Consider the following 24,142-nt stretch of genomic DNA (forward strand, 5'->3'; position numbering starts at 1 on the left):
GGGTCCTCTGGGTTTGTTTTGGAACTCTCAATCCATGGTGGTAGGAGCCTAAGGGGCCTAATGTATTCTCTATGAAATCAGGGCCTCATACATTCCTAATCTCCCCCAATGTTCTTCCCAATGTTTTCTAACAAGGTCTCTCCTTACCAGTGCTTACAGCAGGGATCATCAACTAGATTCAGCCTCGGGTCGATTTTTTCTTAACTAGATGGTCGGGGGGGCCACGTAGGAATACATTGGAACAATCAATTGAAGATGATTTCCTGGTGCTCTTAGTCTTTTATGTCTAGCAATGAAAATTGTAAATACAAAAATAATTTTAAAAGTGTGGCTCAGAAACTTGGGGTGCCAAATAAAACCAGCCGCAGTCCAAATTTGGTCCGCGGGCCGCCATTTGGGGAACCCTGGTTTACAGTTACAGCAGCCCATCCAATGAGACCTGATATACTATAAACCAAGAGTTCTGCCTACCTGTCCAAATGCAAAGTCCCACAACCCAAAATGGGGAATGAACTATCTTTCCGACATCTACGGTGGGATTATAGCGAACAGTGTGTGTACTGTAGGCTTCTGACCGACCTACTCTGCCTGTCTCTGAATAACTATTGAGTTTTTGCACCACCTAGCGGTCACATATGTTATAGTCCCCGGTAGAGTAGAAATCCCAATTCCAATTCGACCAGTAGCACCTACTTCCTAGCCTATACACTGTCTTGTCTAACGTCAAATCTTATGAGATTTGATAGGTATTAAGAATAAGACGATATCTTATATTTCACTTTATTGTTTACATTCATCCAATATCTTTCAGATCTACAGGGATGAGGGAAGTGTAGTGGATAGGAGTAGATTTGGAATTCGGAGGCATTGCGTCACAAGTCAAAGAGCCCTCTGTGTTTCCACTCACTCGACGTTTCCTATCAAAGGGAGTTTTGCTTCAGTTGAAGCGTAAATTTACGTTTTTTTGTACGTGTATATTTAATATACTTCACCTGAATGCGGTCCATTAAAAAGTTAAATTAAGTGACGAAATAGCTAAATACAAGATTGTCGACTTTTCGCTTGCTGGCCAGCTCCGCCAGCGGAGTCTAACGTGAAGATGGACCAGGCAGCGAGCCGATACCAAGTGGTGAGCGAAAACAATCGACATTGTCATCCGTTTGGGAACTCCAACTAATATAAACGATACAAACTATTTACAACATTACTTGGTGTCAAACTAGACTAGAAATGTTTAAGTTGGCGGCTTGTAATCAAACTGATGTTCCTCGTGCCTGTCACTTCCGCATTATTCAGCAGCAGATCAACAGTACAATAGCTAGCTAACTTAAACGTTAGCTAAACTAGCAAGTTCCAATCTGAGTTCAGTGTTAGCCATCAAAATGACAGAACTTTAGCTCTTAGTTAACTCCGCTTATATTGGTTTTCTGAACGGATAACTACCTTGGCTAGCTAAGTTATTTATTTAGCTGTATGCCAGCCAGAGCCAGGTAAGCTAACACAGGCTAGAGTTAAATTATATACAGCCATTTGTGGTAACTACCAAATAATCTACTTTGCTCAAGTATGTTTAGCCCCTCAAAAAGCCACACCGTAGGCCTGTAACACGTGCCTAATACATTATCCCCTCAACCAGAGTATGTGGCCCATGGGCCCACAAACAAAATGTTCCATGACATCTCTGTAGTGCTCAAGAGGCCCTCTTCTTGCGCCATAATGTTGGTTTTTTAAATATAATTTCTAGCAATTCTACACAATTTACCATGGGGTGGATAGAATATTTTATAGTTTTAAAGCTAATTTCCTGCATTTCTAGACATTTTACCATGGGGCTGATAGAAAATGTGCAGTTTAAAAGGTAATTTTCTACACATTTTGCAATGGCTTATGCTGTGTTCATGTGCTGTCTGCGTGTCTCAAACATTATAACGTGCCATGACGTTTGTTTTATTTATATTTCCCCATCTAGTTTTTATTTAAGTGATTGTTAGTTCTCAAAGATTATCTTATTAAAAAATATATAGCTCCATTATGTTATCTACATACATTATTTCTAGTCTTAGTCATTTAAGTTGACACTGAAAACATTTTAACACCCCCCCCCATTTTTTTTATTTTGTTTTACTAAAAATAAATATAAAGGATATAGAAATTACAAAAAAAGTACTAAAATATAAACACATGTAAAGTGTTGGTCCCATATTTCATGAGCTGAAATAAAAGATCCCAGAAATGTTCCATATGCACAAATTTGTTAACATCCCTGTTAGTGAGCATTTCTCCTTTGCCAAGACTATCCATCCACCTGACAGGTGTGGGATATCAAGAAGCTGATTAAACAGCATGGACATTGCTCATGTGCAACCTTGTGCTGGGGACAATAAAAGGCCACTCTAAAATATGCAGTTTTGTGTCACAACACAATGCCACAATGTCTGAAGTTCTGTTCAATTGGCATGCTGACTGCAGGAATGTCCACCAGAGAATTTAATGTTCATTTCTCTACCAAAAGCCGCCACCAATGTCGTTTTAGAGAATTTGTCAGTGCGTCCAACCGGCCTCACAACCGCAGATCACGTGTATGGCTTTGTGTGGGTGAGCGGTTTGCTAATGTCAACGTTGTGAACAGAGAGCCCCATGGTAGCGGTGGGGTCATGGTATGGGCAGGCAGAAGCTACAGACAATGAATACAATTACATTTTATCGGTGGGAATTTTAAAAGCACAAAAATACCAGGAGCGGATCCTGAGGCACATTGTGAGGTCAATTTTTATTAAAGGTATCTGTGACAGGATAGCATATCTGTATTCCCAGTCATGTGAAATACATAGATTAGGGCCTATTGAATATATTTCAAATGACTGATTTCCTCATATGAACTGTAACTCAGTAAAATCAATGAAATTGTTGCATGTTGCGTTTTCATCTTTTTGTTCAGTATATATTCTAAATAAAAAAACATTGGAGTGGAGGTTGTCATTTAGAAGTGTCGGCACACCGCTTCTAAATTAATATAGAGGAAACGCTGGTGTTCTAGCGTTGGATGGGTAATGGATAGCGGAACATTGTTCAACCTACCATTTTATTTGGCGATACTTCCTTAATTCTCAATTTGGTAGGCACCTGTGTCTTATAAACGCCTTTTTCCGGTTTCAGATGGAACTCCGATAACAAGGAAATATTCAGAAATCCACTTTTTGTGCCGAGTGAAAAATGACTCTTACATGTGTGTAAATACTTGTTTGGGTCGCGGCTCTGCGATGCCCTGTCATGTTCTACACTTGGCCTCTAGCACCAGCTTTAGCTATGCTGCTGGAGGTTGGCTATTGCTTGGCTGTCTAGTTGTCAATGTGAATGCTGTGTATCCAAGGCTAGGGTCACTTCTGGTTTAGTCATGTATCGGCCCCTCTCTCTAAAGCAGAAAACTTTAACTTTCATAGTCGTTATCATGCCGTGTGTATTTAGGTTAGCAATAATTACTTCCATAGACTGACTGATTTGATATGGGATAAGCTAATTAGGCAGTTGTTGTAAGCCTTTGAATAATGTCGCCTACTGGCCTTAAACGTCCACATGCCCACTGCTGCACTATGCTGGAATGCTTGCTGACATCAGACATACCATGGTATGCCTTTCCTTTTTTGCTTCTTGATGTGCAGAACTTTTTCAGCCTCAGCCATGCTATTTTGATCCTGCCTCTGCACTTTCCTCAGTCGCTAGGCAACTGTGGTTTTGCCTCAATGTGTCATCTCTCTGTCAGGTTTTCAGTTTTGAGGGCAACCTGTATTTAGATGCATCATACAGGCTGTTTTTATAATGTAAACTCCCCAACCAACATTGCTATTTGTGTACACTCATTCTGAACAGGTCTTTATTAAACATGTAGGCCTAACCTGTCTATTTGGACTTGTTTTTTGTTGTTGGGAGTATTATACTGAGATGAGTTCTTGTTTACGCCTTGGTGTGCTGATGGTGAAATAACTAAATCACCCCTGGTCAATTATGCAGTTGTTTAGCTCTTACATAACTGGTGTCCTTGACACCGGATAGCATCGCACTCACTTATTTTCTTGGCTTTGCACATTGACCCGCAGTGCATAGAGTGCTGCTGGACATGATGCCAAACTTTATCTACAGCTAAGCCACAAGTTAAACCCTGGTCTGTTGACCTACGCAAAAGCCACAGCCTCAAGTGAGCTGCAAGACTAAAGCGACATTTGGCACTGCTGCCACACTGATCAAGCATCCGCTTAGGCTACATCATTTGTCATTGGCCAGATATAAGGCTTGTAGGCCTTATAGAATCTGTCACCCTTCTGTTTCCCATGACCATGTAGTCTTCTTCCAACTGGATGCTATGCTGGAAATTAGCCTAGATCACATGTTGTTTTGGATGTCTTCAGCACTCTTAGGACTGGAATCAAATGTTGCCTACTTAGTTTATTTCAAAACACCAGATGATCTTTCAGTGTTGGGCCATGACCATATCTCTCCAAGCGTCTCAGTTTACAGGGCTTCCCTCTCCTTCCTCACCTTTGACAGTCTGTGTTGTGAACTTGTGACGTGGGTTTTATTGAAGTCACACTTAACTCCTTCTCTACGCCCCCCCCTTCTCTCTCAGTTTGAGAATGATGACGACGACTCCTGTGAGCCCTCCACCAGCGCCCAGCAGCCGTGCACCTCGGCCCAGGCCAGCTCGTCCTCTCTGGCCTACCCAGTCCCAGTAGCCCTGGAGGGGGACGCAGAGGCCCCACCTCCCCCGTATGCCAGCATCGCCCTGGGAGACACCGCTGCCATGCCTGGTACAGAACCAAAGACTCCATATACTGTCTGTTTGGATTTTTTTTAATCCCCATTCTACTCTTCAGTTTAGCTTATGTCTTTGCTTCTGCCTTTTTCTGTGTCTCACTCTCTGTCTTTCTGCCCCTTTCTCCATCTCATTCTCTCGCAGCGTCTGTAGCTCTTTCAAACATGCTGGAACCAGCCAGTTGCCCTACGTATAGGCCGATAGTTCACACGCCTCCTGGAATTAAGCCGATGTGATTTCCTTATTTGATTGAATTGATTTCCGAACTTCGTCTTCACCTTGTGAACTGTGTTAATTTGCCCTGTTGTAGTTTTAATTGGCCATGTCTCTTCCCTGTGGTCCCCCAGTAGAGAGCAGTTGTTACCCAAGTGATTTCCCCGTGCCGCCGCCCTACAGCGTGGCCACCTCTCTTCCCACCTACGATGAGGCAGAGAAAGCCAAAGCTGCAGGCATGGTACTCTCTGCTGTGGAGGTGATACCAGGGGTAGGCACACACACACACACACACACACACAGACACACACGTACGTGTTTAAGTATGGGATGTTTACCCATGAAAACAGGATTATTCTGCTGGAATGCTGTAAGGAACTTCAATGCTGCTATTGTTAACTACACAGCGTAACAACATATTTCAGGACCAAAACAACTTTGATAGCTATATTGTCCAAGTCATAGCTACAACAGTATTTACGGTATGTTAGCTCTATTTTATGTAGGTTTAGTACAAATACCCATTGAACTGTGTTTCTGCTTTCTCAACAACGCCAAAAGAGAAGGAAATGTCGACACGCAACAGTACTATACTTCCCATCTCCTTATTCATTGGGATGACTGAGCTATTGTGATATTTCTGCAGAAGAGATGGATGAGTTGTTTTCCTGTCCTCTTTCCCTTAAACAGGAGGATGACTTACCTCCAAGGGATGACTTCAGCGACGTCGACCAGCTGAGGGTGGGAAACGACGGCATTTTCATGCTGGCCTTTTTCAGTGAGTGGATCTGTTTGTGCACGTAACCCCCCCCAAATAGCCTCTTTCACTGAGCGAACTGGCCCATTTCAGTCTGAGTAGAGGAACATAACAAAAGTTTGCTTGGATGAAAATGTCAGTAAGCAGTTGAAGGTGTTTTCTATGGATTCACCACAAAGTGGCAACAGTCAGACTCATTGAAGACAACATGATCTCTTCCTCCAATGGGAATGGAGGTGGGAAAGGTCAAAGTAAGTCAGCTTAGCTATTCTCTGGCTACATTCATATGGCCTCAGAATGTGTCTTTTAAGTATGTGTAGGAGGACATCCAATTTGTAATATACTGAACAGGGACTCCCTCAACATATATCAGTCAACCTTGAGAGTGGTGTCTGTCTGTCGGTCTGTGCTTGTAACTGCGTGCTTTCTTTTGTCTCCGAACAGTGGCCTTCCTGTTCAATTGGATTGGGTTCTGCCTGTCATTCTGCCTGACCAACACCATCGCCGGCCGATACGGGGCCATCTGCGGCTTTGGCCTCTCACTCATCAAGTGGATTCTCATCGTCAGGGTAAGTGCAGTATTGGCTCAAAGGGGCCTAATCAATGCATCTAAAATAACGTACGAAGTTGATTTTCAATAAGGGACAGGACATGCAGTCCATAACTTTAAAAGCAGCCCATACAAAGAGTGTCTACTTCAAACATCAATGTTACAAATGCTTTACTGTAAGTTAACTGGTTAGCATTATCCTGCTTAATAGGTAGCCTAGTAGCAGTTAAGAGCATTTTGCCAGTAACCAAAAGGTTGCTGGTTTGAATCTCTGAGCCGACTAGGAGAAAAATCTGCCAATGTGCCTTTGAGCAAGGCACTTAAACCTAATTGCTCTTGTAAGTCACTCTGGATAAGAGCATCTGCTAAATTACTAAAATGTTTATATATAAAAATGTTTTAAAAAATGCTTCACTTGGCTAACATGTTAAAATGAGTTGAATGTTACAAAATGAATTTCAATTATGTCCAGTACATCACTGCATATCCCAGGCATGGCTTGTGCAGCAGGAAGCAGATGCTTGCTAAGGCTTGTTAGCCCTAGAAGTGAGGAGGACACCTTTAAGAGCAGGAGCCCAGTGTGCTCTCTGTGCTCTGGGCATCAATCAAAGCCCTGTAGAATTTCCACATGAAGAAGCAACACACTGGTGGATGTAGTTATTAACCCCGGGCTTTCATCATTGATCTGGTGCACACAGCTCCTCCCACTGGATGTTGTGCAATACTAGGCTATACAGTAGTTTAGGCCTTTATCTGAGCAGTACCAAATCAAAGGCCTGGTGTCCGGGAATAGGGTTAATTTTCGTTGTCCTGGAAACATGCCCATGGTCTCAATTAGGACACCCAACATTTGAGGAATTAAGGCTTGAGGAAGCCTAATCCTAGCTCAAGGAAATATTTCTCCCATCGTGATTCTGATCATCTGCATGTGTTTACAGTAACTGTCATTCAAAAGTATTGTCCTGTGGTAGGAAATGTTATTGAATGTCCGTTTCCTGTACATTCCACTTTCCCACAGTTCTCTGACTATTTTACTGGATACTTCAATGGGCAGTACTGGCTCTGGTGGATTTTCCTGGTCCTCGGTAAGTTTACAGATCTGTATAGCAAATGTTGCATTCTTCAACTAGCCAATTGCTGAGGAATTAAGCTGTACTAATGTATCCACTTAGAATGTTATACACCAATGCCATCTGGTGGCTGAAATTATGTACTACTAATCTGCCCACAATAAAGTGCATTCCTTGACCTTGGATGAATTGTGGTGAAGTTTTTTTATTACTAATGATTTCGAATCCCTTCCTCAGGTCTCCTGCTTTTCTTCAGAGGGTTCGTGAACTACCTGAAAGTGCGCAACATGTCTGAAAGCATGGCTGCCTCACACAGAACACGCTTCTTCTTCCTGTACTGAGGTAAATGAAGACCTTAGTACACAGTCACCGCATACTAACATGTATAGTAGATAGTATCCTAGAGACCTTGACATTCATGTAAAGGCATGCATATAAATTAAGTTATTGTTTATGGAATAATACTATATATTGTTTCCAATTTTGTCTTCATCTAAATGGCGATGTTGTAACATCCGTTACCCGTAGTCTGCGAATTCTACAACGGTAACTTTTCATATTCCCCCCCCACTTCCTATGCTCCAGGTTGTTGCACCAAACGTTCCTCCTTAATGTGAAATTCCCTGAGGATTTTGCGACCCTCTTCTCGAACGACCAGGACAAAAAATACCCACGTGAAACGACGCGAGGAAGAAGAGAACCAGTGCGTCATTACCGCTGCGAAAGTCTGCCGTCTTTCATTAAAAGCAAAAACGGCTGACTCCTCTCTCTTTCAGAAAGTCCGTACAGTACAGATTAACCCAGCTAAATATACCCGGTGTGTTTTTGATATTTCCACCGGCTTTGTTTGGCTCTCTAGATTTCAATTGCCTTCCTGATCTAACCCCTGTTATGGTCCCATCCTGCTTAATATCCCAAGTCTTGTACATTGAATACACCTTAACATGGGGTAGAATAGTGCAGTGTAGTAGCTGGGTCTACATGTTGTGGACGTTTATTGAAAAGTACACACAAGAACATGAACAAACTGTATACAGCCAAGAGGTCTTATGCAATTGTGTCCTTTCCTGAACTGGATGTCTGTTCCTAATGATGATGAAACGGTTAGTCTTATTAGAATTTTTTTTAACTTGTAGAGCTCCATTGGGGTGTCAATTTGTATTTTACCCCATGATATTAATCCCCATATTTATTTGTCTTTGGTATCAAAATGTTATTTGATGAAACTCATGACTTTTATCGTGAAAGGATTGAACTGTATCACAGCTTATGCCAATTTATTATATTTGCACTTTTCAAGAACCTCTTCGGTTGTGAATTGCTTACTTGTCGTAGTGCGTAGACTGATCTTTGTCAATCCGTTTTGAACTGGAATTTGTATTTATCCCAAAAAAAGGATATCTGCCATTTTGCACTTTTTTATTTTAAAGAATTACATTTTCATTGAGTTGATTATTGCAATTAGCCTGGATTGTGACATTTTAAACTATTGTCGCGTTTCTTTTAATGCTTGAATGATGCCTTTCTCATTTTGTTTCTGTTACACAGAAGCCTCATCAGCAATATCAAAAAACTTAACTTAAATGCATGATTAGTCTGGCCGAGTTGGTTATAGTAGTATTCAGCTAAAGCAACGTTATTAATATTCTATTTGTATGTTTGTAAAACAGCCAAACTAGTTTTGTCAGAAATGATTCTTGGAACATCTCTGGTACTCAGAGATGATGCGTGCTTGTTAACCCTTTAACCTGAAGTCTTGCAAAATGCCAATAAAGTTCCAAATGCACCCTTTGACTGCCTCATGTTAGAATTCATTTGATGTCGAAGAGGCCTATCATGTGCTATTGTGAGCACTGGAGGATTTTGAATAGCCTCTCTCTTATTTAGGGCTGTGTCTGAAAACGCTACTAGCTGTTAAATACTTGCTTCCTCCGTTCCGGTTTCCTCAATTGCTCTCAAAGCGCATTGGAGGACAGGATACAAGGTCTCTTCCTCCAGTGGTCTTTGAGAGGAATTGAGACACAGCCCATGACACTGATTCTCTCTAAATCCTCAGAGTTTATAGTTTGGTTGTTGGTTTCGTTAGATGGCGCACATTTACCTCATTCTTTGGCATGTGTGCAACCAAATATGTTTTATTGAAATGACAAAGTATAAACTTCTTCCTGAAAAGCTCATTGTTTGCCGTACAGAGGCCTGCTTCTACTGAATGCATGTGGGTTTTATTTGTTCTTTCTTTTGGCTGTCCCCAATCCAGCCTCTTTATAAACTGTTAATGAGTGACCCATTTACAGAACTCCCTTCCGGTTGGCAAATGTTCTTTTTTTTATGGGGCACTTTTTTCTCTCCCTTTTATCAGGCCGGGATAGCTTAGGCCCTACTTCTCACAACCTCAATACTCGCCCACCTCCTCCATCCACCCTTTAACTAGAGCGATTTGGAATAGAGGCCAGGGCACAAAGTAAACTCAGTCACACGCACCGGCCCAGAGGGAACAGTGCTGACAATCGCTGTCGACAGCATATCTGAGGTCTCGTTAGCCTCTAGCTACTTACGGCCAAACTAAGCATGTGCCTGCCCTGCTTCCCGGCCCGTTGTGGACGCTACCGGGACTTTTAAGTCAACAGACTCTCTGAAGGGGTGATCAAGCTGAGCTCTTAGAATCAGTTGACTCAAAGATGACACCTCCCTCCAGGGCACAGGAGAGATCGAGAGGGGACGGAGTTGAAACTAAATAGTAGACGGTAATAGGGTTGCTGTGTGTGCTTCCTGATGACTTTGGAAGTCGGTGTGTGTCTAGGTGTAAATTATCGGTGTGCGTGGATGCATAATGTGTACTAGTGAGTTAGAATGTATGCGATGTTGCTGATTTCTATGGTTGTTCCTGCATACATGAGGATTTGTGTGTGTATGTCTCTGTGATAGTGTACACGTACTAGCATACACAACGAGCATGTTAACAAGAAAAGGCGGGATATGTAATCTCAGAAGCACAAGGCTGCTACAGCTTTCAAGTGGGCATGGAACATGCCAGTGTGGAGGGAAGAGTGGCTTGGCTCACCTGTTGGTTTGGCAGGTCCACTCTTGTCTTTTTACATCAGAGTAAAGTAACCACAAATAGAAGAGCCTTGAGCTCTTTCCGCTGTGTGTGGAGGGTTTGGAAGGATTTCCTAAATGCATGCATGCCTGTTTTCAGTCAAAGCGGGCTGTAGTTCTTGTCATACAGGCATGCTAGAATTCTCATGCATACTGATTACTTAAAATTGGGTTGTTGCATTTCACTGTGTACACATTTAGCTAATTAGCACGAGATCAGGAAATATTCCTTCTCACTGAATTAACTGAAGTCAAGTGATGCTCATAAAGAAATTGCACTTTTTGTGGCCATTATCAAGCACATTTCCAACTGCAATCAAATCCAAAGGACATACTTATGTCTGTGTACGTGTGTGCACTGTATGTATAGCAATCCAGCCAGGTCTAAACCTACATAGGAACTCTTGAGGTCATTTCACACATCTGTGGGCTTTGGAAAAACCCACCACAGCCTGACCATCTGGTCATCTCTATACCTAAAGAGGAATTCTACACCTGGCTGCAGAAACCAGTTCAAAGCTAGCCTTTCCGACACTGCATGCCAAACTATCAATAGCCTTAAGGTGTCATGGTACAATTTTAGGTGCAGGGTTAGACAGGACGGAACTAAATATTCAACAACTTCTATTTAGATGAGAATTTCAGGTGAGAGGAGAAGTAGGATGCTGAATTAAAGGATAAGCACATTATGGCTGAGGTTCGGATAAGAGTTAGAGCTGATTCAAAACGCTATGCCCATAACAGCTAATCTAGGGTTGTTTTATTTGCTAACCTCATGATGTTTACGGGTTTCACTGAGGTATTGGAGGGCTGATCCTAGACCAGTCAATGGCAGATTATAACCATAGCCAATATAAAGACTCATAGAGGAGAAGCCAGGCCTCAGATCTGTTATGGGGAGTGGCGGTGTGGTGTTGGAGCTGGCAGGGAGTTGCTCGCGCTCACTTCCCAAGCGCTCTCCACTTTGACAAGGTTAATCTGCTCTGACGATAAGCAGTTGTGCTTGGCTCGGCTCCTCCTAGATTCCTTCCCATAACCGTAACATGAACTCCTCCAACGCGATAGGGAACCTGGAGTAGAAAGTAGTTGTGTGTTTTACGTTACTTCCTTGTGATATGATCAAGGGATGCATCCTGTTTTGGTGGTGTGTGTTGGTTTGCATCAAGGTAAAGGAATATGGAACACATAAATACATTCAATGTGAGGTCAGACATGGACTTAGTCCTAACAGATTTGTCTTGAAAAGGGAATCATTTTATTCTGCATCAAATCATTTTTTTCTAAATATTTGTCAATGGAGTCAAATCAATCACTTTTAGAGGAACATAGCCTAAAGTATGATCTGCAAATATCCACCTATTCCTGTATTATGAACTGAAACCTCTAATAATAAAAAGTACAATAGGTTTCTTGCATAATAAAACATACAATGCATGTTAAACAGATACAAATACACAGATATTATGTGTCACTTCTAGCCCCACATAGAAGAGTTGTTCTGGCAGAGCTCCATCAGGAACAGGTTCGACATGAAGTGAATCAAACCAGCTGTTGCTGAGCTGTCGCCGTGGCAACTGCCACACAATATTTGTATTAAGATGTGCGAGAGACATACGATACAGACAGTTCTGCTCGTGCCGGCCCTAGTGTACACAGCGTTACGCACAAGAAAAACAGTGCCAGTTTTCTGTGCTTTCGATGACGAGCTTGTTTCAGTCAGTCGCATTGGGTCATCTTGAGGACGAGTTCACGAAACAACCAAAGAGATGTTTCCAATTCCGGAACCCCAATATAACTGTTCCTTTTCTCTTGTTTGTCTTCCACATCATTTACCTCCTGTCTGTTGAGCCATCCATCCAGCAGCAGAGCGAGATATCAGCTCAACATCTGCAAATATTGACATTCTTTGGAGGGTGCCACCTGGCCAACCTGTTGAGTAGTATTGCCCCACTTACAGACCAGACCCTTTTAGCCACACCCCAAATGGCAAGGCTTCCTACTGTAGAGTTTGATGTATTGTAGGCACATAGAGAGAATATCATTCCATTCAAACACATTTATACAAACAGATGTTGATCTAACGTGCATTCGATACCTCATTAAAGAGTGCCTTGATTGGATAAGTACGCCCCTATAACATGTTCTATTTTAGATTGCTGAACCATCACCCCCTTTGTTTTCTCTAAGTCCTATAGACTACCCGTTCAAAGAGCACATTGCATAGTTATAGAGCTATGCAAGTTTTACCCATTTGAGAGCTCTGGCACATTGTCTGCGTTTGATAATATTTTCTATTTGGCAATATAGTGATGTTTCGTCTTTGCCTGCCTATCTTGGCATATTTCACTTGAAGCACACCATGCAAGACAATTTGTCCTCTGCATAATAAATGCTATTTTGCACTTAGCTAATACAGTGGAGGACTTCCACTATTTTATGGGCTCCCATATTTCACAGATACACAGGAAAGCCATTTATGGTACTGCTTGTGTTGACTCACACCTCAACACAACTTATGACTGAGTGCTAAACCTGCCTTTTAAAAGGAATCTTGTAAAAACAAGTCTATAAATTGATGGTAGGTGGGTTACAGGCTGAGGGATATAATGTTCCTTTCACTGAGGTTGAAATGGAACACAGTTTTTGCAGTTACCGTAGTTGTTTTTGTTGTTGTAACTGAGAATCAGTTCTTCCTAACTCCTGCAACCTAATCTTAACCAACAACTCTTAATGAAAACAAAGTTGGCCTTGCACCAGGGCATTGCTATTGTAATCCTCCATTGGGATTAAACAGTACCGTGCTCAAATTCAACAAAATATAATGTACTGAAACTAAAGTGGTCAAGTCCAGCTGGTGTCAGGTGATGTTTGGAGTATGCTGCCTGTTGTAAATGGCACTGGCCAATCATCTACCATGGTGCGGCCACTTTGGCCTCAATGTTCCGTCTGGGCCACACAGTGGACTGCAGTGTTAGCCTGGCATGAAAGGCCTCAATCACCGCCTTTCACCCACAGCCTGGGGCCAGAGAGAGGGAGTGGGGAAGAGTGAGACGGAGGGAGGGAGGAGAGAAGCAGAGAGAGAGAAATTGGGAGAGGGGAGTGAGAGTGAAACCTGCTTTAACTCTTTCGTGTTTAGCGAGCAACCCCTCCATGTTTTCTCAGCAAACACATTCTCCCCCATGTTCTCTCCGTGTCCGAACAACAGCAGGCTTTGAGTTGCATCACTTAAGGGCCCTATTAATAATTTGACAAGTTCTCTCAGAGATTAATTGCAGTAATGATTGGGGCCAGCGATTATGTGCGGCCAAAGCTCCATAAACCAACTTAAGGTTCATTTCCACCCCTCATTTTCCACTTATCAAACTGTTGAAGCACGGCACGTCAGTATGATGCATAGGTGCCGTCTGTTTTTAGGCTAAATCCCAATACCTCCCCTTATCCCTCCCCCTTGTTTTCGAGCGTCCCTGGGTGGGGGAGTGTCCCTCAAATGGAGCAACTAGTGGTAGGGAGAGATGCATAAACCTAGAGAATGGGGCATTACTACATCACTCGCGCACAGCAGAAGCCACCAAAGGATAGCTTACCACGCAATTCTGCCGCCAGCACAATGTCTGTACTGGCTCCAGAAAAAGCTTTCCTTATATTTCTCATGCAACAAATGAAAGGACAGCAAAACAACAATGTTCTGTAATGCACCCATCATCTGGCTGTGGTTCAATGTGGGATAGTATTGAAGCAGGACTTTCATTCCATAATAGCAGTTTGACAGGGAACAGTGTTTTTCTGCAATTTCCTAGGGATTAATGATTAACCAGTGGAAGCCATGAAAGGCACTGTGCTGAGCTAATATTTATACCAAATATTTTAGCGCCCGTACACAGATATGCTACATAGCTACAGTGCCTTGCAAAAGTGTTCATCCCTCTTGGCGTTTTTCCTGTTTTGTTGCGTTACAACCTGTAATTTAAATGGATTTTTATTTGGATTTCATGTAATGGACATACACATAATAGTCCAAATTTGATCTAAATAAGATCTGGTGCGACCAATTACCTTCAGAAGTCACATAATTAGTTAAATAAAGTTCACCTGCGTGCAGTATAAGTGTCACATGAGCTCTCGCGTGATCTCTGTATATATCCACCTGTTCTGAAAGGCCCCAGAGTCGACAACACCACTAAGCAAGCAGCACCATGAAGACCAAGGAGCTCTCCAAACAGGTCAGGGACAAAGTTGTGGAGAAGTACAGATCAGGATTGGGTTCTAAAAAAATATCCAAAACTTTAAACATCCCACGGAGCACCATTAAATCCATTATTAAAAAATGGAGAGAATATGGCACCACAACAAACCTGCCAAGAGAAGGCCGCCCACCATAACTCATGGACCAGGCAATGAGGGCATTAATCAGAGAGGCAACAAAGAGACCAAAGATAACCCTGAAGGAGCTGCAAAGCTTCACAGCGGAGATTGAAGTATCTGTCCATAGGACCACTTTAAGCTGTACACTCCACAGAGCTGGGCTTTACGGAAGAGTGGCCTGAAAAAATACATTGCTTAAAGAAAAAACACGTTTGGTGTTCGCCAAAAGGCATGTGGGAGACTCCCCAAACATATGGAAGAAGGTACTCTGGTCAGATGAGACTAAAATTTATTTTTTTGGCCATCAAGGAAAACGGTATGTTTGGAGCAAACCCAACACCTCGCATCACCCCAAGAACACCATCCCCACATGGTGGTGGCAGCATCATGCTGTGGGGATGTTTTTCATTGCCAGGGACTGGGAAACTGGTCAGAATTGAAGGAATGATGGATGGAGCTAAATACAGAGAATTTCTTGAGCGAAACCTGCTTCAATCTTCCAGAGATTTGAGACTGGGACGGAGGTTCACCTTCCAGCAGGACAATGACCCTAAGCATACTCCTAATGCAACACTCAAGTGGTTTAAGGGGAAATATTTAAATGTCTTGGAATGGCCTAGTCAAAGCCCAGACCTTAATCCAATTGAGAATCTGTGGTATGACTTAAACATTGATGTACACCAGCGGAACCCATCCAACTTGAAGGAGCTGGAGCAGATTTGCCTTGAAGAATGGGCAAAAATCCCAGTGACTAGATGTGCCAAGCTTATAGAGACATACCCCAAGATACTTGCAGCTGTAATTGCTGCAAAAGGTGCCTCTACAAAGTATTGACTTTGGGGGGTGAATAGTTATGCACACTCAAGTTTTCTGTTTGTTTGTCTTATTTCTTGTTTGTTTCACCAGAAAAAATATTTAGCATCTTCAAAGTGGTAGGCATGTTGTGTAAATCAAATGATACAACCCCCCCCCAAAAAATCTATTTTAATTCCAGGTTGTAAGGCAACAAAATAGGAAAAATGCCAAGGGAGGTGAATACTTTTGCAAGCCACTGTATAGGCATACAGCTCTTTTTATGCTCCACTGCACGATAAGCAAGAAAAAAGTTAGCTAAGTTGCTTCTGCTGCATTGCATGACAAATATCTTCAATCTCTAACGTTAACGCTACTACAAAAAAGAACAATGACAAGTGATTGACTTAGATTTTTTTAATGAACAGCACGGCAAGCTTAATACATTTTTATTAAATTTGCAGTAAATGCTTTAGCTAGATTCTTTACATCCACTGTGTTTCACAAGATGACAGCCTGGTTTCCTCAGGAGTCCCTCAAATATTAAACAACACAAATTACAATTCATACAAATGTCAAACGCCCATATAGCAGGCAAAATATATAGTTAGCTGGCTAATGTTAGCTAGTCAGATAGCTTGTTAAATAGCGATTTTATTGTCTCTACATAAACAACAATATTCTTCTTCAATGATTTTTTGCGGGAATGACTAATTATGAAGTTATAATTACTTAGATTTGCTTCCATCCTAGTATTTTGTCAGCCTTCTGTTCTGAAGCAAAGCTCTAGCCTTGAGTCGCAGAGCTTCATGGGAGTTTTGGGAACCACTCGATAGGAAGTCTACATTTCGATTAACTTCGTTTGAAGGGCCAACTTAGAGGTCTGTAAAGGCACTACGCCTCACTCAAAGTTAAATTGGTGGAGGGGAGGGGTAGGCCTAAGTGGTAGGGCTAAGGGAGGGTATTGGGACTGAGCCTTAGATAAACCGAACGGCAGTCGTCTGAAATCGTAATGTAACCATTCAGGAATGTCAGGATGTTTGCAGTAACCCTATATATTGATGACCTGAACTCCTGAACTCCTGGCTATGAGGCCCCAGCCTCATAGCAGACAGACATCATGCATTACTATGCCATATACACCCCCGTGGATGAGTATGTCTCCTGTCCTCCCAGCAGATGTTGGTTAATTGGCAAGCCAGCAGGAGCACAATGCAGTGAGTGTCCCCACGGTACAGGGTCTTGGAGATAAGAACCACCTGCTTATCTCGCTCCAGTCTCTCCACTAAGGTTCAGCCGCACTAGGATGGTGTCCAGCCCCCAGGCAGCTTTAGGAAAGACACGTTTTTTGTTTGTTTCAAAGTATTTCAATCGCATCAAATGTTAAGTAACAGGATTTTGAAGCCATAGCTTTTTAATCACAGACACATTTTACAGTAAAAACGGTACATAAAACTTGCCCTTTCACCCAACCCCCTAGGATGAAAATTATATGCAGAAAGATTAATTCAACTCCACCTTTCATTGAATCAGATGGCTCATTTGTCACAAAACCTTTTGATGTTGCCAATTACTTTAATGACTATTTCATTGGCAAAGTAGGAAAACTTAGGCATGAAATGCCAACAACAAACTGTAAGCCATCATATTCCTGCATAAAATACCTAATAATGAAGAGAAAACATTGTAATTTAGAATTTTGTTAAGTGGGTGAGGTGGAAAAAATATTGTTGTCCATCAGTAATGAGAAAACACCTGGTATTAACAGATGGAAAGCTACTGAGGATGGTAGCGGACTGTATTCCCACTCCTATTTGTCATATCTTTGTAAAAAATTGTCCTCAGACAATGGGAGAGAAACCAAAGTCCTTCCACTACCCAAGCACCTTTTACTGGTTCTAACAGCCGACCAATCCACATGCTGCAGACTGTAAGTAAACTTTTGTAAAATATGTGTTTGACCAGATACAGTGCTATTTCTCTGTAAACAAATTAACAACAGACTTTCAGGATGCTTATAGAGAGGGGCACTCAACATGTTATATTACAACACAGAGGGTTTTCTTTAAATGAAGCTTCTCTAATGTTAAGTGTGGTGTACCGCAGGGCAGCTCTCTTGGCCTTCTCTTTTCTATTTTTGCCAATGACTTGCCACTGGCATTAAACAATGCCTGTGTGTTTATGTACGCTGATGATTCAATCTTATATGCGTCAGCAACCACAGCTAGTGAAATCACTACAACACTAAACAGAGAGTTGCAGTCAGTTTTAGAATGGGTTGCTAGTAATAAACCAGTCCTAAACATCTCTAAATCTAAGAGCATTGTATTTGGTACAAATCATTCCCGAAGTTTAGACCTCAGCTGAATCTGATAATGAATAATGTGGCTGTTGAGCAAGTTGAAGGAGACTCAATTACTTGATGTTATCTTGAATTGTAAACTGTAATGGTCAAAATATATTGATTCAGTGGTTGTGAAGATGGGGAGAGGTCTGTTGACTGTGATAAAAAGATGCTCTGCTTTCTCGACATCACACTCTATAAAGTCCTGTGGGGTTCTAGTTTTATCTTATCTTGATTATTGTCCAGTCATAGGGTCAGGTGCTGCAAAGAAGGACCTAGAAAAACTGAAGCTGGCCCAGAACAGAACGGCACGTCTTGCTCTTCACTGTAATCAGAGGGCTAATATACTATGCAAGGTAATCTTTCTTGGCTTAAAGTAGAGGAGAGACTGACTGCATCACTTTTTGTTTTTATAAGAAACAATGTGTTGAAAATTTCAAAATATTTGCAAAGTCAACTTACACACAGCACTGACACACACACTTATTCCACCAGGGGTCTTTTCACAGTCACCAAAATTCAAGAAAACATACAGTGTTATATAGACCCAAGATTGCATGGAACTCCCATCAAAGATTTCTCAAGTGAACAGCAAACTTGGTTTAAATAAACAGATAAAGCAACACCTCACCGCACATCACCTCTCCCATATTTGACCTAGATATTGTGTATGCACCGTGTATGCACTGATATACAGTACCAGTCAAAGGTTTTGACACACCTACTCATTCCAGGGTTTTTCTTTATTTTTACTAATTTCTATATTGTAGAATAATAGTGAAGAGATCAAAACTATGAATAACACATATGGAATCATGTAGTAACCAAAGAAGTGTTAAACAAATCAAAATATATTTTATATTTCAGATTCTTCAAAGTAGCCACCATTTGCCTTGATAACAGCTTTGCACACACTTGGCATTCTCTTAACCAGCTTCACCTGGAATGCTTTTCCAACAGTTTTGAAGGAGTTCCCGCATATGCTGAGCACTTCTTGGATGCTGTTCCTTCACTCTGTGATCCAACCCATTCCAAACTATCTCAATTGGGTTGAGGTTGGGTAACTGTGGAGGCCAGGTCATCTGATGCAGCACTCCATCACTCTTCTTCTTGGTCAAATAACCCTTACTCAGTCTGGAGGTGTGTTGGGTCATTATCCTGTTGAAAAACAAATAATAGTCCCACTAAATGCAAACCAGATGGGACGCTGTGGTAGCCATGTTAGTTAAGTGTGACTTGAATTTTAAATAAATGACTGACAGTGTCACCAGCAATGCACCCCCACACCATCACACCTCCTCCTCCATGCTTCACAGTGGGAACCGCACATGTAGAGATCATCCATTCACCTACTCTCAAAGACACAGCGGTTGGAACCAATAATCTCACATTTGGACTCATCACACCAAAAGACAGATTTCCGCGTTCTAACGTCCATTGCTCATGTTTCTTGGCCCAAGCAAGTCTATTTTTCTTATTGGTGTCCTTTAATAGTGGTTTCTTGGCAGAAATTCGACCATGAAGGCATGATTCATGCAGTCTCCTCTGAACAGTTGATGTTGAGATGTGTCTGTTACTTGAACTCTGTGACACATTTATTTGGGCTGCAATTTCTGAGGATGGTAACTCTAATGAACTTATCTTCTGCAGCAGGTGTAACTCTGGGTCTTCCTTTCCTGTGGCGGTCCTCATGATAGCCAGTTTTATCATAGCGCTTGATGGATTTTGCGACTGCACTTTCCGGATTGACTGACCTGCATGTCTTAAATTAGTGATTGTCATTTCTCTTTGCTTATTTGAGCTGTTCTTGCCATAATATGGACTTGGTCTTTTACCAAATAGGCATATCTTCTGTATTCCACCCCTACCTGGTCACAACACAACTGATTGGCTCAAATGCATGAAGAAGGAAAGAAATTCCAAAAATGTACTTTTCACAATGCATGTTTATTGAAATGCATTCCAGGTGACTACCTCATGAAGCTGGTTGATAGAATGCCAATAGTGTGCAAAACTGTCATCAAGGCAAAGGATGGCTACTTTGAATAATCTCAAATATAAAATATATTTTGATTTGTTTAACACTTTTTTGGTTACTACATGATTCCTTATGGGCTCCGGATTGGCACACAGCGGTCTAAGGCACAGCATCTCAGTGCAAGAGGCGTCACTACAGTCCATGGTTCAAAGCTGTATCACACCCGGTCGTGATTGTGAGTTCCATAGGGTGGCGGACAATTGGCCGGGGTAGGCCGTCATAGTAAATAATAATTTGTTTTTAACTGACTTGCCTACTTAACTAAAGGTTACATGTAAAAAAATACGTGTTATTTCATAGTTTTGATGTCTTCACTATTATTTTACAATCTAGAAAATAGTAAAAATAAAGAAAAACCCTTGAATGAGTAGGTGTGTCCAAACATTTGACTGATACTGTATATAAATGTATGTCATTTTGTCCTTGAGCTGTTCTTGTGTGTTAATGTTCTGTATTAGTTCATGTTTTATTTGGAACCCTGCTATGGAAACAGCTACTGGGGACCCTAATTAAGTACCAAATACCCCCAAAGTTATACACTTGACAGAAATCAGCTGAATCAGTATCAGTTCAATCCGTCATGAATTCTGAAAAGTATTCTCACCAGGCTCCAAAAGGCCTTCTCGCTTCATGCACCACTGGCACTCCATTATTCAATACTGACCCCTCTTTACCCCATCCTCCCTTATCCTCCATGGGTCCATCCCTGCCCAATCCCTCCATTTCTCCTCATCTACTGTGTCTCATTATGAGGGCCTGTGAACAGCAGGGTAGCTGTCAGAGCTTTGCTGACACTTAAACAGCCCAGTCGGAGATCTGGCTGCATCTGGAAGCAGGGTTGCATCAGGAAATCACACTCGCACACACGGATGCAAGCGCATGCAAGCGCTCATCAAGACACAAACACACATGCATGCATGTACGCACATACGTACATACACACACACACACACACACACACACACACACACACACACACACACACACACACACACACACACACACACACACACACACACACACACACACACACACACACACAAGAGATACAGTGACTTCAGAAAATATTCACACCCCTTGACTTTTTGCACATTTTGTTATGTTACAGCCTGAATTTGAAATGGATTAAATTCAGATATACCACTGGCCTGTAATTTGTTTTTCAAATTGTTTATAAATTATTAAAAAGGAAAAGCTGAAATGTCTTCAGTCAATAAATATTCAACCCCTTTGTTATGGCAAGCCTAAGTAAGTTGCTTAATAAGTGTGTTAAAAATGTGCTTAACAAGTCACATAATACAGTAAGTTGCATGGACTCACTTTGTGTGCAATAATAGTGTTTAGCATGATTGTTGAATGACTATCTCATCTCTGTAACCCACACATACAATTATCTGTAAGGTCCCTCGGTCGAGCAGTGAATTTCAAACACAGATTCAACCACAAAGACCAGGGAGGTTTTCCAATACCTCATAAAGAAGTGCACCTATTGGTAGATGGGTAAAAAAAAAAAACAGACATTGAATATTCCTTTGATCATGGTGAAGTTATTAATTACACTTCGGATGGTGTATCGACACACTCAGTCACTACAAAGATACAGGTGTCCTTCCTAACTCATTTGCCGGCAGAGAGGAAGAAAACTGCTCAGGGATTTCACCATGAGGCCAATGGTGACTTTAAAACAGTTACAGAGTTGAATGGTTGGTAGGAAAAAACTGAGGATGGATCAACATTGTAGTTACCCCACAATACTAACCTAAATGACAGAGTGAAAAGAAGGAAGCCTGTACAGAATTAAAATATTCCAAACAAGCATCCTTTTTGCAACAAGGCACTAAAGTAATACAGACACTTTTTGACCTGAATACAAAGTCTTATGTTTGGGGCAACTGCCAACTGATAATTACTTGTAAGCCAATTATGAGCAAGATAAAAATACAATAGACCTTTTTCTTAGGGCTAAGAGTATAATGTATGTACGTACCTAGCTTAGCTATTATGGTAAAGACTACACCAGGGGTAGGCAACTAGATTCAGCCACGGGACGATATTTGTCAGAGAGGATGGTAACAATGCAAATTGACCACAACTAATCCCAAAAAGAGATTGTATTTAAAACATAACAATCATTTCATACCTTCATTACATTGAGACACGATCACGTCTCTTTTTTTTATTCGTGGGATACAACATATTCCAATACAACACATTACTGAGTACCACTCTCCATATTTTCAAGCATAGTGGTGGCTGCATCATGTTATGGGTATGCTTGTAATCGTTAAGGACTGGGGAGTTTTTCAGGATAAAAAAAAATGGAATGGAGCTAAGCACAGGCAAAATCCTACAAGAAAAAGTGGTTCAGTTTACCTTCCTCCAGACACTGGGAGATTAATTCACCTTTCAGCAGGACATTAACCTAAAACACATCTACACTGCTGGAGTTGCTTACCAAGAAGACTGTAAATGTTCCTGAGTGGTCCACTTACAGTTTTGACTTAAATCTACTTGAAAATCTATGGCTAGACCTGAAAATGGTTGTCTAGCAATGATCAACAACCAATTTGACAGAGCTTGAATAATTTTGAAAAGAAATGTGCAAATATTGTACAATCCAGCTTTGGAAAGCTCCTAGAGATTTATCCAGAAAGAATCTAACTCATGGGTGTGAATATGTATGTACATTAGATATTTATGTATTTCATTTTCAATGCATTTGCAAAAATGTTTTCACTTTGTCATTATGGGGTATTGTGTGTATAAGGGTGAGAAAAAAGTAGATATTTTTATCCATTTTGAATTCTGGCTGTAACACAACAAAATGTGGAATAAGTCAAGGGAATGAATACTTTCTGAATGCAACATTTATCCAACCCAATGTGAAAGAGACCCATTTAATCTTTTACGTTTTTATGAAAATGAAAACAGAACAACAATGGTGTGGGGCCATGTTGTCAGGCTCACAATAGACCAAGGGGGCAAGGACATTAAACAGGAAGTGGAGACAGACAGGATCTCCTGGTTGGCCCTTCACTGAAACTTTGACCTCTTGTGACCTCTTGTGTACCTGGCTACATGATAAGAGCAGGTAAAAGAATAGCACAATCTATTTTACCATAACTACAGAAGCATTCATTTTATTGTACTTTCCGAATACTATTAAGAAAAGTGTTCAACATCAGGTTCCTATCTGTCATTTCAACACCAAAACACATTACAACACACAACAATCTGAAGTTTGGCAACTATTTCTGATAATAAATCAATTTCATACAGCCCAAGGGATATGCAAACAAGGAGAAATACTCCTGAGGGAATTGAGTATGAATTATTGGCCTGTAATCTGGGTTTACAAGTCAAATCTACACTGAGAATCCCAGCCAAATGGCAAAAAGGCCGAACGTGCCAGGAAACAAAAGGGCAAATATTGAAAGGGGTTGACACTTCAAAACATCTTCACGCAACATAGGGATGAAAAGTGGTGGAAAATAGAACTTGGCACCTCCGACAATAGTTATGCCAGTTATGATTACTTTTTGGCCAATAGTGTTGCCAACAAAACGAAGTGCCATGTTTGATAAGAAACAGAGGACGTAATGCACAAGTTTGTGTACTCTCTGAGAAAAAATAAGTACAATATTCGCTTCATTCTCAACATTCCTTTCATCAAACAATCTGCTTTTGACCCATATACATACTGTATATAGTATACAATCACAATGTCACACACAAGAAATGCAGCAAGGGAGCCCTACGTTTCTCTCAAGATTGCCTCAACAAGGAAACTTAGCCTACATTTTCCTCCAAATAATAACATTTCACACTTGTTTCAGTCCAGTTGTTGCTGTTATTTTGATAGTTCTCTCTCCAAACCAAACAGCATCTCCAATGTGTATTGGCAGATCGACCAGAGAGTATCTGGTTTGATTTACACTATCGGGAATACAGTTTCACAATGTTGACACATGGAGTGAGTTTAGCTAGATCAGGGGCGTATTGCTCTCCGAGCCATGGCAGGGAATAGGCTCCATTCCAGAGCTGTGCTCAAATACTATTTGAAATAACTTAATATACTTTATCTGAGCTTGATTGAGCTTGCCTGGCTTAATG

At 41.3% G+C, this 24,142-nt stretch overlaps 1 protein-coding gene across 2 annotated transcripts; it reads left to right on the forward strand.

The window, feature by feature from the left end:
* Window positions 1–677: 677 nt before the first annotated feature.
* On the forward strand, window positions 678–9,188 carry LOC106574420 (NEDD4 family-interacting protein 2). Of its 2 annotated transcripts, none has more exons than XM_014150295.2 (8): window positions 678–1,129; window positions 4,622–4,802; window positions 5,155–5,291; window positions 5,711–5,798; window positions 6,222–6,346; window positions 7,346–7,412; window positions 7,635–7,739; window positions 7,983–9,188. In XM_014150295.2, exons 1-7 carry the CDS (start codon window positions 1,100–1,102, stop codon window positions 7,736–7,738), a joined length of 732 nt encoding a protein of 243 aa, XP_014005770.1. In that variant the 5' UTR covers window positions 678–1,099; the 3' UTR covers window position 7,739; window positions 7,983–9,188. The 2 variants fall into 2 exon arrangements, with proteins under 2 accessions (XP_014005770.1, XP_014005771.1); XM_014150296.2 differs by having other exon boundaries at window positions 825–1,129; window positions 5,158–5,291.
* Window positions 9,189–24,142: the final 14,954 nt, after the last annotated feature.

This window comes from Salmo salar, chromosome ssa16, assembly GCF_905237065.1.
Source record: "Salmo salar chromosome ssa16, Ssal_v3.1, whole genome shotgun sequence".
Lineage (NCBI taxonomy): Eukaryota > Metazoa > Chordata > Actinopteri > Salmoniformes > Salmonidae > Salmo > Salmo salar.